Genomic DNA, 13,471 nt, shown 5'->3' on the forward strand with positions numbered 1-13,471 from the left:
AGTCCCTGGTCGTCTGCCACAGTGCTTATTGTGTGTATTGCTAATCTGGTTATGCTTTAATATCCCTGTTTCCATTTGTTTGCTCATAAAACCCTTTTACCATTAACTTCAAAATAATGGATCTATCTATCTATCTATCCATCTATCTATCTGTCTATCTATCTATCTATCTATCTATCTATCTATCTATCTATCTATCGTAAACAAATAGACTCGACACACTTAAAAAGCTGTATATTATTCCTTTCTGCAAAAGATTCTTGCAATAGTATAGAGACGTTCTCAATACCGAGTCCAAAAGCAGAACTGTCGATGGTTTGTCAAGATGACGGTTTTAAGGAATTGGACAGGAAGTGATGTAAGGGAACCGGAAGTGATGTTCTTCAGATGTCAGAGTAAGTGTCGGAAGTGATATTCTTCTAGGCGTTGGAACTGGAAGTGATGTCATCTGTTCTAAATCAGACAGGGTTTCTCACGGGTGGTCTATAGAGATAACAGGAGAAGATTTAGTGCAACTTGCCACCCCTGGCCTGGTGTGGAATTACCTTTACTTGGTCCATACAATGTCTTTATAATCACACGTGTGTGACACTATCTATCTATCTATCTATCTATCTATCTATCTATCTATCTATCTATCTATCTATCTATCTATCTATCTATCTATCTATCTCTCCTCTGCCAAACCTTCTTTTATTCTCACCTATTATTTCTTTCTACTAGTCAGAGGGGCTGAAAAGCGCACAGTAGCCACAGCACAGACACATTTCAGCTGCAATTACCTGTCATTACACTGCAGACATGGGTCTGGTTCTAATGAAAATACAGAGGACTAGCTTTCTTTTCCCCTAGAGACTGATTAATGGATACGCCTGTGGATGTTTTAGTTAAAAACATTATATTTCATTGCTACTCTTGCCCTGGCAAAAGCCCAGCATTTTCCTGTAAAAGTCATATTTTTGGTCTTTTTCTATGGATAGACACAGTTAATTAGCTTGGGAAGCAGCTTTAATTGTAAAAGCTTTTACCCGATTCTCATCCATCCAATTTATTTTGACATCAGGGTTGCAGGGCACTGTCACTAAAACTCTCCTTTTTTCTCACTTGTTTTCAGCCGCAGGGTAAAAAAAAGCTTTGCATCCCACAAAGTAAAACCTAATGGTCTACTTATGGCCTAATTTCAACTAAAGTCATAAAGATGAATGATCCATGAGTATCATTGTAAGATGTTAATTAACTATGAAAAGCAAGACACAGAAGTGTGCCGGGGCTGCTACAGTTGTCCATATACCTTTATCCTTTTGGAATTTTGAGGAGGCACCAAGGAGCATACACACCGGTGCTGTTTTCAAAATGTTAAGCCAGACAGTAATGACAATTGGAAGCTCCGGAGGTTAACAGAATAGCTTCACTTAAGTCATTATTTGGTAATTCTAACCTGGATCACATGCTCAGGTATATCACTCATTTGGAGGGTAGAAAAAGAGGCGATGTCTTTCATGAGTTCATACCTATATGTACAGTGTCTGATAAAAGTATTCATGCCCTTGTTAGTTTACATATTCATTGCTATACATCATTGAATAACAGTAGATTTAATCTGGCTTTAATGACATTTATCAATAGAAAATGAAAACTGATCGCTGCAAATTGATCTGAATTAATTACAAATATTAAACACCAAATATCTGATGGCATAGGTATTCACCCTCACTGGTGCAGCCAATTGGTTTCAGAAGTCACATAATTAGTTCAATGGATATAACCTGTCTGTTGTCAGGTGCGTTTTCAATTACTTGTAGTATACATTCACCTGATCTATAGAGTATGGGGACCTTCCGATTGCCGGTTCAAATCCCATAAATGCGCTTGAGCAAGGCCCTTAACCTGCAATTGCTCCATCCTGGGTATGACAGAGTGGAACCGGCAATCTTCCATTCAAACTAGTGTGGTGCTGAGGTGTCACCAGTTGCATGGCAGAGCTCAGGTCTTATTTTGGATACCTGAGGTGGTTTTGCTGTGTGGTGGGTGCGGCAAATGCCCTGTATCAGTGCATGCTTTCAACCTCACCTCTCTGTCTGCAAAGTCCAACATGTGGTGAATCAGTATGGTGTTCTAACATACATGATAAAGCCAAAGGAACACTCAAGAAACTTTGTGGAAAGGCCATTGAAAAGCACAAGTCAGAGGATGGAGAAAAGAAAATATCTAAGTCACTGAATATCCCATGGAGTCCAGTTAAATCAATCATTAAGAAATGGAAAGAGTAAGGAAAATCTGTAGATCTTCTTAGAGCAGGTGTCTATAAACACTGAGCAACCACACAAGAAGAAGACTAATGTGGGAAGGCATTAAGAGACTTATGAGAACTCTGTAGAAGTTAAAAGCTACAGTGGATCAGACTGAGGAGACCCAGGTTGTTTCACCAGTCACAGATTGATGGGAGAGTAGCAAAGAGAAAGCCACTGTTAAAAAAAATCACATACATCACACCTTCACTAGAGTTTGCCAAAGGCACATGGGAAACTCTGAGCTCTTCTGGAAGAAGGCTGTATGGCTAGATGAGACCAAAACTAAGAACACCATCATAATCCCACTGTGAAAGCATGGTGATGGCAGCATCATGTTGTGGGGATGCATCTCTGCTGCAGGCCCTGGGAAGCCTGCAGGGACAAAACAAAAAAACGAATGCAGCAAAATGTGGGAAACTCTTACTGGAAAATCTGATGCAGACTGGAAGAAACCTGCACATTAGGAGAACATTAGGAGACTTGCAAGTTGGGAGAAGCTACACAAGAATGGCTTAAAAACAACAATGTTTATATCCTGGAGTGGCGAAGTCAGCGTCCAGATCTCAATCTAGTTGAGAATTTGTGGCTGAATTTGAAAAAGCCTGCTCATATTCCATCAGGGTGGATGGGGATCGTGAGAGCATACTCCAGCAGCAGCATACTGCTAAAAAACAATATTAAATTAAAGAGTGATAAAAATGCAGGTATAACAGACAATAACTTTGTATAATGTTAATGTTTACCCAGGGTGGAATTGAAGAGTTGTATAATGTGTTGGAGGAACAATCTCCTCAGTCTGTCAGTGGAGCAGGACAGTGAAAGCAGTCTGTCTGAAGCTGCGCCTCTGTCTGGAGATGATACTGCTTAGTGGATGCAGTGGATTCTCCATTATTGGCAGGAGCCTGCTCAGCACCTGTCGCTCTGCCACAGATGTTAAACTGTCCAGCTCCGTGCCTACAATAGAGCCTGCCTTCCTCACCAGTTTGTCCAGGCGTGAGGTGTCCCTCTTCTTTATGCTGCCTCTCCAGCACACCACCGCGTAGAAGAGGGTGCTCGCCACAACCGTCTGATAGAACATTTGCAGCATCTTATTGCAGATGTTGAAGGACGTCAGCCTTCTAAGAAGTATAGTCGGCTCTGTCCTTTCTTACACAGAGCGTCAGTATTGTCAGACCAGTCCAATTTATCATCCAGCTGCACTTCCAGGTATGTATAGATTTGTACAAGGCAACAACTAAAAAAGTCTGAGTTAGCCTTAAGCCCCCCTAATCTGGGGTGCTCATTAGAAATGCCATTATTTACTTCATAAGGTGGAAGTACTTGATAAACAAGAACAGCTACATCAAATATTTGACATATTAAAAAATGTGCTTAAGTTTAATTTAATCCTTCTCTTATAACCTTATCCTTATACCTAAATGAAGTAACTCAGTAACAAAAACAAGAGCGAATGACACACACACCCTAACTAAACTCATGTCAGGCATGCGATCTAGGTAAGGGTGTAACCATTTTCCATGCTACATTGTTTTGCCTGAACTGAGATCATCAATGGCTCTCTTATGATTAAAAAGGGTAGAAATTTGTGTGTTTGGCAGGGGGAAATGAGCCTATTGCTGTTGTTTATTATAATAGTTATTTTTTCTAGAGCTTCTATAAAGTAATTCCCCTTGTGGACAAATATCTATCTATCTATCTATCTATCTATCTATCTATCTATCTATCTATCTATCTATCTATCTATCTATCTATCTATCTATCTATCTATCTATCTATCAGGTTATTTCTGCCTCCATGAGTACTGGTGCTTTCCCTGCCTTCCTCGCTCATCATTTAAGTTTGAAACAAACTTTGAATGTAACCCCCTTTTTAAACCTCACAACTGTCGTTTACAGTATATGTCCTGAAATGACTTAATCCACCAGACTGATTTGAAGGTAAAAAAACTTATCCTGGAAGCATCAAGTGTGAGCAAAAACCAACCATTTAACCAACCATTCACTGCAAATTTATATATGTATGCTTTTGCTTATTTGTATGTACATATCACTGCTCTAGGTCAGTTATGATAGTAAGAGCTTTGAACAGACATAAGCTGTTTGTTCTGCAGAGTATTCTGTCTGTTCTTACACGCCTCACACGTTCATGTGCTTTACAAAATGCCATAACTTTGTTTGTTATAATGTATTTTATATATACAGTATATATATATATATATATATATATATATATATATATATATATATATATATATATATATATATATACACACACTGCTCAAAAGAATTAAAGGAACACTTTTTAATCAGAGTATAGCATAAAGTCAATGAAACTTATGGGATATTAATCTCGTCAGTTAAGTAGCAGAGGGGTTGTTAATCAGTTTCAGCTGCTGTGGTGTTAATGAAATTAACAACAGATGCACTAGAGGGCAACAATGAGATGACCCCCAAAACAGGAATGGTTTAACAGGTGGAGGCCACTGACATTTTTCCCTCCTCATCTTTTCTGACTGTTTCTTCACTAGTTTTGCATTTGGCTACAGTCAGTGTCACTACTGGTAGCATGAGGCGATACCTGGACCCTACAGAGGTTGCACAGGTAGTCCAACTTCTCCAGGATGGCACATCAATGTGTGTCATTGCCTGAAGGTTTGCAGTGTCTCCCAGCACTGTCTCAAGGGCATGGAGGAGATTCTAGGAGACAAGCAGTTACTCTAGGAGAGCTGGAGAGGGCCATAGAAGGTCCATAACCCATCAGCAGGACCAGTATCTGCTCCTTTGGGCAAGGAGGAACAGGATGAGCACTGCCAGAGCCCTACAAAATGACCTCCAGCAGGCAACTGGTGTGAATGTCTCTGACCAAACAACCAGAAAGACTTCATGAGGGTGACCCAAGGGCCCCATGTCCTCTAATGGGCCTTGAGCTCACTGCCCAGCAGCATGCAGCTCGATTGGCATTCACCATAGAATACCAGAATTGGCAGATGCACCACTGGTGCCCTGTGCTTTTTACAGATGAGAGCAGGTTCACCCTGAGCACGTGACAGAAGTGAAAGGGTCTGGAGAAGCCATGGAGAACATTATGCTGCCTGTAACATCATTCAGCATGAGCAGTTTGGTGGTGGGTTAATAATTGTCTGAGGAGGCATATCCATGGAGGGTCACACAGACCGCTACAGGCTTGACAAAGGCACCTTGGCTGCCATTAGGTATCAGGATGAAATCCTTGGACCCATTGTTAGACCCTATGCTGGTACAGTGGCTCCTGGTGCACGACAATTCCTGGCCTCATGTGGTGAGAGTATGCAGGCAGTTCCTGGAGGATGAAGGAATTGATACCATTGACTGGCCACCACACTTTCCTGACCTAAATCCAATAGAACACCTCTGGGACATTATGTTTTGGTCCATCCAATGCCACCAGGTTGCACCTCAGACTGTCCAGGAGCTCAGTGATGCCCTGGTCCAGATCTGGGAGGAGATCCCCCACAACACCATCTGTCATCTCATTAGAAGCATGCACTGATGTTGTCAGGCATGTATACAAGAACACAGGGGCCATACAAAGTGTTGAGTTGCTGCAATTAAATTTTGGCAAAATGGACTAGCCTGCCACATAATTTTTCACTCTGATTTTTGGGGCGTCTTTGAATTCAGGGCTCTGTAGGTTGATCATTTTCATTTCCATCAAACGATGTGGCATCCTTTCGTTCCTAACACATTACCCAGTCTATATCAGTATAGATATCCAGGAGGATTTCTTTTCCCATTGAGATCTGATGTGTTTTCAAAGTGTTCCTTTAATTTTTTGAGCAGTTTATATATATATATATATATATATATATATATATATATATATATATATATATATATATATATATATATATATATATATATATATATATATATATATATATATATATATATATATATATATGTTTATAGTTCTCCATATTTCTTCTTTTTTTATTTTACTTTACGACACTAAAATTATTTAAATGAATGTTAAATAGTGAAATGAAAAATGTGTTAGAGACATTGGTCAGATCTCTTACCTTATATTCCCTTGGATCACGCTAGGCCACCACATCTGCTTCATTAAAACCATCAAATGTGCCTTTCCATGCATGTAAATGATAATTGTGATGTGACCCCATGAAAGTTGGTTTAATAATCAATAGTGCATTGACTTTCTTATAACAGACGTGATCATTTTCATAGTGCTAGCAAATCCTTTTAAAAGGGGCAGATGAGAGTAATAGTTAAGGCCATCTGTAAAGAATAAGAAAGGCCCCTGTTTAAACTAAAATGAAGTAAGTGGGCCGCTAATAGGCTGAAAGCTCTTTTTTAATTTCTTCCAGGGATTTATTTTGTGATAGGAGACTGCCCAAGTGCCTCCTTCTATCCTCTCATGGAAGAAGCCCTGGTTTAAGTAAGAGCATGAAGGAATACCTTTGAAGTGGTTCTCATTTGTCACAAAACTATTTTTACTTGTTGAGCAGCATGCAGGGAAAACTGTAGAATTATTAGCAGAGAAGGCCTGCCAGCTTAGGCTTCGGCTCCCTGTGACCCTGAACAGGATTAAACATTTGATGGCAAATGGATGAATGGGGAGTTGGATAAATGGAGTAAAGGTCATTAATGCAAAGACACAATCAGCTTTTGCTAAATTATATTTTAAAAGCATCTGCATAATTGTATTGAGTGTACTTCATGGGTGTTATTCTATACAGATCTATAATTGTAAATAGGGTTTTGTCATATATGTGTGAAGCAGGTAAACATTTAAGAAGGCAATGTGCATTTAAAGTTGTCAAGTAATTGCATATTAAACAAAAGGATTAGTGATGCTCTATAATCTGCTGCCGCCGCTGCATGTGCAATGTTGTTGTGGCAAGGGTTTTGTGCCACATGGCTATTGTGCTGCGTATAGAAATAAAATGTGAAAAAGAAAACAAAATAAAGCAAATGAACTGGAAATAATTATAAACATAATATTAATGTGAGGGTATTTGTAATTACCTACAGTCTTATACATGATTCTGTAATGGTGCTTTACTGGGTTCTGTGGTTCCTCATAGAAGCATTGGTTGACAAAGAGACATTTAAATCTGCAAGGTTTTTTTTTTTTTTGGATATAAATTGGTTCTTTGATCTTTGAAAAAGTTCTTAATATATGAACAACACAAAAATCTTTAATGTATGATAGGCTATCAAATAGTACAGTAACAGATCCAGAAAACCTGAACTGAGCCTGTGTTATTGTATATAGTAAGAGATCTTTTACAATCAGGAACACATTGGTGTTTCCAAATCTGTTGTCACAGGCTATTTATGGAGGCTTCTATGGATCTAAATGAGTAACAATCTGGAGAATTCATGTGGATGGTTTTATTGAAATTATAAATGGCTCCCCTATGGCATCACTCTGAAGAACCACTTTGGTGTCTTTATATTATCAGAGCATAGCAGAATACAACCTAACTTAAAAATGTTTTTATTATTACTTAATGTAGCTGGGTCCTTTATTTTAAGGTGACTTACAACATTTGAAATACAATGAGTTACATTTCTCTTTCCAGTTGGAGCCCAGGCAGGTGAAGTGACTTGCTCCAGGTCATATGGTGTCAGTAGTGGGGTTTGAAGTCCACAGCCTTAACCAGTGCACCACACTGCCAGCTAACAGGTTCTTAAGCAGTGCCGCTCAGCGGTAATGACAGAAAAGCTCAAGACCTCTACATTTAAATCACCTGCTCACTGGGTGGGCTAAAGACTAATATTATTGCATCATTCATTCCATTTTACTACATTACGTAGTTCACTTTTTGGTTGAAAATGTTTATTTGATAGTCCCCACTTGTGAAGCTAAGGAGGAGGACTCTTAGCTCTGAACAGACAGTATAAACATTTCCATTTGATAATCTGCTAAATGCAATTAATTGCTTGCCTGAAAATGTAAAGAAAAAAAAACAAATTTATTTTATACTTAAAACGTGAGTGCAAATGCACAAGAGTAAAAGGGTCTCAGTCTGGGTTAAGAATGGGAAAAAATAATGAAATAATATAGTTCTTTATTATTGATGCAAGATTGTGATTGCATGTGAATGGCACCCACTACTTCCTTGCCCTCGTTACTTCGTTACCACATTGCTGATCCCTCATGATGTCACTTTCATTTGACATTACTGTCCATAATTTACAATTATATAATACATAAGTCATTATTATCCATCCATCAATTATCCAACCTGCTATATCCTAACTACAGGGTCACGGGGGTCTGCTGGAGCCAACACAGGGCGCAAGGCAGGAAACAAACCCCGGGCAGGGTGCCAGCCCACCGCAGGTCATTATTATTCTCATTCTCATTATTATTATTATTATTATTATTATTATTATTATTATTATTATTATTATTATTATTATTAGATGTGAGCTAGACAAACACCTTCAGTTCAATTGTATTTTATCAGTAAATCATGTAAATGGTGATATCATCAATCTGCTGTTTGACTTGGATTCCCTTACTTCACATTTTTCACGCTACATGTTTATTTGTAATAAACGAATACACTTTTCTGTCTCGTTTTATTTACTCCAAATACAGCATAATAAACATTAAAAATATAGTTTTTTTTGTTCGTTTTTGTTTGTTTTTTTTCCATAGCGCAATTTTTAAAATACACTCTATTACTAGAGGCGCTATAAGAACCACCACTATAGTTCCAAAATATCACTTGCCCATAAACCAGACTTTCTCTCTATAAAAGACAAATTTGACAACGCGAAATATACATTTAGCCCATAATATATCTCCAGAGAACAAAAGATTTCGAGTAAATCAGAACAAGGACATACGATATCAGTAACATTTTTAAATATGTACCCTCACACGAACGTATCAACCCTAGGGAATCGTTTTTTGTTCCGGGGTAAAACCTTCATAGTCGTTCAAGGGATTCTCCATGCGCGAAGCAGAGGCCAGCCTTCTGACTAACCATTTCGTTTTCTTAAGATTATAAAAATTAACTGATCACTTGCTTCAGTCTAAACTGTACACCCAGCATTTATTTTTCCCTTTGTAGCTGTATATAAATATTAAATGTTAACCAAACTGGCGTCCTTCTTTTTTTATTTTTAATCCCACCAACGCAGTACAAGCCCCCGGCTGGTTACAGCTGCTACTGATGTTCCCAGGGGATGGGGTCGTTGTCCTCCACAGCAGTCGTATTACGTCTGTCTTGCCAAAAGTGCTCAACGTCAGGCAGGACGATCCCGGCTTTGTCTTTGGCGATCTCGGTCTTATCTTGTGTCTGCGCGTCCTGGAGGGAGTGAATCACGCTGCTTCCCATTTCGGCTCCGTTCTCCCCTGTCTTGGGACTACGGGTTTCCCCGGAATCCCTTGTACCTCTACAGGTGATGAGAGACCAGGCGCTCGCCAAACCGTCCCGGATTTCATCGGACATGGAGAGCAGTATCATGGGATTCACGGTGCAGCTGACGAATACCAGCACTTGAGCCAGAATCATGAGGGCGGTAGGGGGTTTCTGTTGTTCCTTGTAACTGTGTCGTTCCCAAATCCACGCTACCCACTCGGGAAGCCAGAGAAGCGCGTATGCGCAGCTGAGACAACTCAGCATCAGAGTGACTCTTTTGCCGTGCGGTCGAGGGTTTGGAGTCCTGTTGCGTTTGAGTTTCGCTTTTAGAAATGTCTTCGCGTAGCAAACAGCAGTAAAAACAAAAGGGATGACATACGCCAAGGCTGGGTAAATTTTGCTGAACACATTTATAAAGTTGGATGCGTAAAAGGGTACCTGAAAGATGCACAGAGCGCCACTGTGTCCCTGGCGCAAACTAGTAAATACAATGTGAGGAACGGGTAGCACCACAGAAATAGTCCAGATTATGAACACTAGCCCAGCGATACGCTTTGGTTGCACATGAAAGTACTTTGGTGGATTCAGCACGTAGTTATATCTCGCTTGTCCCATGGCTGCCAGAGTGAAACTCTTGGCAAGCAGGCAGCTGTGAAGAAACCAGTCTGTTGTTCTGCAGACAAAGCTGCCAAACACCCAGGATTGCTTCGAGTAGGTGATGGCACGAAATGGAATACAGAACAGTATAATCAAAAGGTCGGCGGCGCCGAGATTAATGGCTAATGCATTCACCACTGAGCACTTTCCTTGCCTTAAATTGTTAATCAGAACCACTGACACCAGAAGGTTTCCAACAAGCCCAATCAAACAAATCCCGGCTAAAACAACTGGAACAACAACCGTTACTTCCAGTCCTTCCAAAAGTTGAAGTCCGCCAGCAAAGTTTAACAAAGAAGTATTCATTATTTCCAGATGTGCTATAAGCATGGGCACACTTGCGCTTCTTCTTTACTGATACAGTATGACAGGTCGGTTTCGTATCAGATTCCCATCAGAAAAGTCGGAGACATTGTCGTTAAAAATAAATTCTTACACTCCAGAAAGGGTTATCTTCAGTCATGTGGACGTTATTTGCCGTGTTTAAAAGATGATGTCGATAATTTTAACGGCGCCTATAATTGACAAATCTTTCTTGAAAGAGTCCTTTTCACAGACGCGGTCCCTGTAAATGGAGCTGTTCTTTCGTGAAGTGGTGCTGAAATTCCCACTCGCTTGCTGCGAATGTCTGACAGGTGGGCTTTCAACAGAGAGAGGGGAGGGAAAATTAGACGCGCCTTTTTATATACAGAACTAGTCTAGTGGCGTCAAAACCCACGTCACGAAATCATGCATCTGCTATAAAATATAAAGGTGTTTCAGGGGTCTACACGTAATAGAAAAAAAAGAATAAAATATTAGCGGCCGCCTAAATTCGAAGAGTAACATATTACATTATGCTGATGAATTTCTCTTTAAAGACTGCATGTGGACAACTTACTATTTATAACTTGTTATTTAAATCTTTCTCTTTTTGGCTTTTTTGTTTACTCTTTTTTTTTGGTTTAAATGTACACCTAATTCGTAACAAGTATTCAAAAACGGTATTATTCCAAATGTGAACTATATATCCATCCTTTCCTGAAATCGCGTAATCCAGTACAAGGTTGAAGAAGCATCTGCCTATCCCTTCTGCAGCAACCCAGGACAATGCATTTTATTTTTTTAACACTCACCAGCTTTCCTTACTGTGCGCTTTCATTCCTGTTCTATTTCATTAATGTATAGTGCTTAATCTTTTCTGAAAGCCTTTGCGAAAATAAAGAGATTGAATGCTGTGTTTTATGTTTTAAATCCCTTTATACTCTTATTTAAAATATCCTTATGCTTTATACGCTTATACGTAATTTTACAATAAATTAGACTGTACTCTATTATTTTTAAATATTGGCATTAGAAGCATAAATTGAGACCCTATGTTTCGAATATAGCTTGCCGTCTAATTTATACGTTTAGTTTATATATATATATATATATATATATATATATATATATATATATATATATATATATATATATATATATGTGTGTGTGTGTGTGTGTGTGCGTGTGTGTGTGTGTGTGTGTATAAATACTATACTATAAATACCATCTGTACATGGACATGAACTTATAAACTGAAACCATTACTGAAGGTAAAATACAAGTTTATTAGGTGTAAACTAAACAAAAAATGACAATTGTTTACATTGTTTTATGGGACTTTTATATCAATAATGGAACTTTTATTACAATAGCCCAATACTTTTATTCATCACCAAAATATGTTATATATACTGAGATGTGGTTAGCTGCTACTTCATGAGTTATTCTGAAGGGGCTTCTCCCCAGATGCACCAATTTTCCATGTTCATCACAAAGTTGTGATATGTTATGACAAATTTTCTGCATGTCATAGTGTGCAGTCACGAATGGACCTTCCTGTGCACTTAACTTATATCTGCGGTTGGTTTTTGCCTTGTATCAATACAGAAAGTAAGTTTGTGTGAGAATATGTTTAAACATTGAGTTGTAAGCTTAAGCCTTTCCTTATCCATGCAGTCTATCAGTGTTATTACTATATAAATAATAAGTAGGAAATATTATTAAAAAAATGTCATACAGAACACAGATTACTGGAATTAGTGTATTTATTTAACATTTAGTGGTTATTTTATGCATATTACCCACCCATTTACAGGCTGTGTATAATCTGTACATTCCCATCTTGTTTCTGCAAAGTTCTTCACTTTCTCTCCAAATCCCAGAGATGTACAAGTAACCTTAACTGATGCTTTTATAATGGCACAGTGTGGGTAAATGTGAATTTGTATAACTTGTAATTGTTTGAAATCTTAAATAGGGCTAATTTCTATATTTTGATTAGTGTCTGCAAAATTTGATACAGTTCTTTGTAATCCCATACTAAAAAGTTGGAAAATGGATGATTGTTATTACTGAACTGAATTTTTAAATATATATATATATATATATATATATATATATATATATATATATATATATATATTTTTTTTTTTTATTGTAATCATTCCATACAAATAGAGCAGTGTTTCCCAAACTCGGTCCTGGGGACCCCCTGTCTAACGCTAATGTAGCAGCCTTTAATTATTCAGTGTTGTTTGCTTGCATGTCTGCTCTGCTCATTTTTTATTGTCGTTAATAAGATACAACGAAGGGGTAAAACTGCAAAGAGAAAGGGCAAAATCTAATGAAATCAACAAAAGAGAATTAAGTATTTACATCTACTGTATAGCAAAAGCACAAATCTTTCTAAATGTCCTATAAATGCAAAAATCATGCTGTTGTGCTTTTTTGAATGTAGAATAAGAGGAAAGAAATGCCAACTAACTACATGAGCACAGTGTTATCAGGTGTTGTCACTGATTAGGAATGTGGGTGGAACAAAAACCTGCAGCCACAGGGGGTCCGCAGGACTGAGTTTGGGAAACACTGAAATAGATCACTTTTTACAAAAAATAGGATTGAAAACAAATCAACCCCCACCCTTGAAAAAGAGAGCATGGCCAACGGAATAAAACGTAAAGCTAGTAAAAATAAATAAATTGATGAGTTTAATAGGCGGATAAAGATAAATAGAAAAGAAAAAGAAATGGGAAAAGAATCGACATTCTCAGCGCCTTAAGAGCTTATTCTAAAATATTATTGATTAGATCCTGCCAGGTATTGAAAAAGTTCTGCACAGATC

At 38.3% G+C, this 13,471-nt stretch overlaps 1 protein-coding gene across 1 annotated transcript; it reads right to left on the minus strand.

Annotated features, from left to right (window-relative positions):
- Window positions 1-8,739: 8,739 nt before the first annotated feature.
- Window positions 8,740-10,967, minus strand: LOC120528652 (G-protein coupled receptor 151-like). Its single transcript, XM_039752814.1, has one exon. The coding sequence runs from the start codon at window positions 10,654-10,656 to the stop codon at window positions 9,475-9,477; it is 1,182 nt and encodes a 393-aa protein (XP_039608748.1). The 5' UTR covers window positions 10,657-10,967; the 3' UTR covers window positions 8,740-9,474.
- Window positions 10,968-13,471: the final 2,504 nt, after the last annotated feature.

This window comes from Polypterus senegalus, chromosome 4 (assembly GCF_016835505.1).
Source record: "Polypterus senegalus isolate Bchr_013 chromosome 4, ASM1683550v1, whole genome shotgun sequence".
Classification (NCBI taxonomy): Eukaryota; Metazoa; Chordata; class Cladistia; order Polypteriformes; family Polypteridae; genus Polypterus; species Polypterus senegalus.

What these genes read in the sequence shown, in the direction of transcription:
- LOC120528652 (XM_039752814.1), bottom strand. Translation starts at nt 10,656, where the DNA reads ATGCTTATAGCACATCTGGAAATAATGAATACTTCTTTGTTAAACTTT.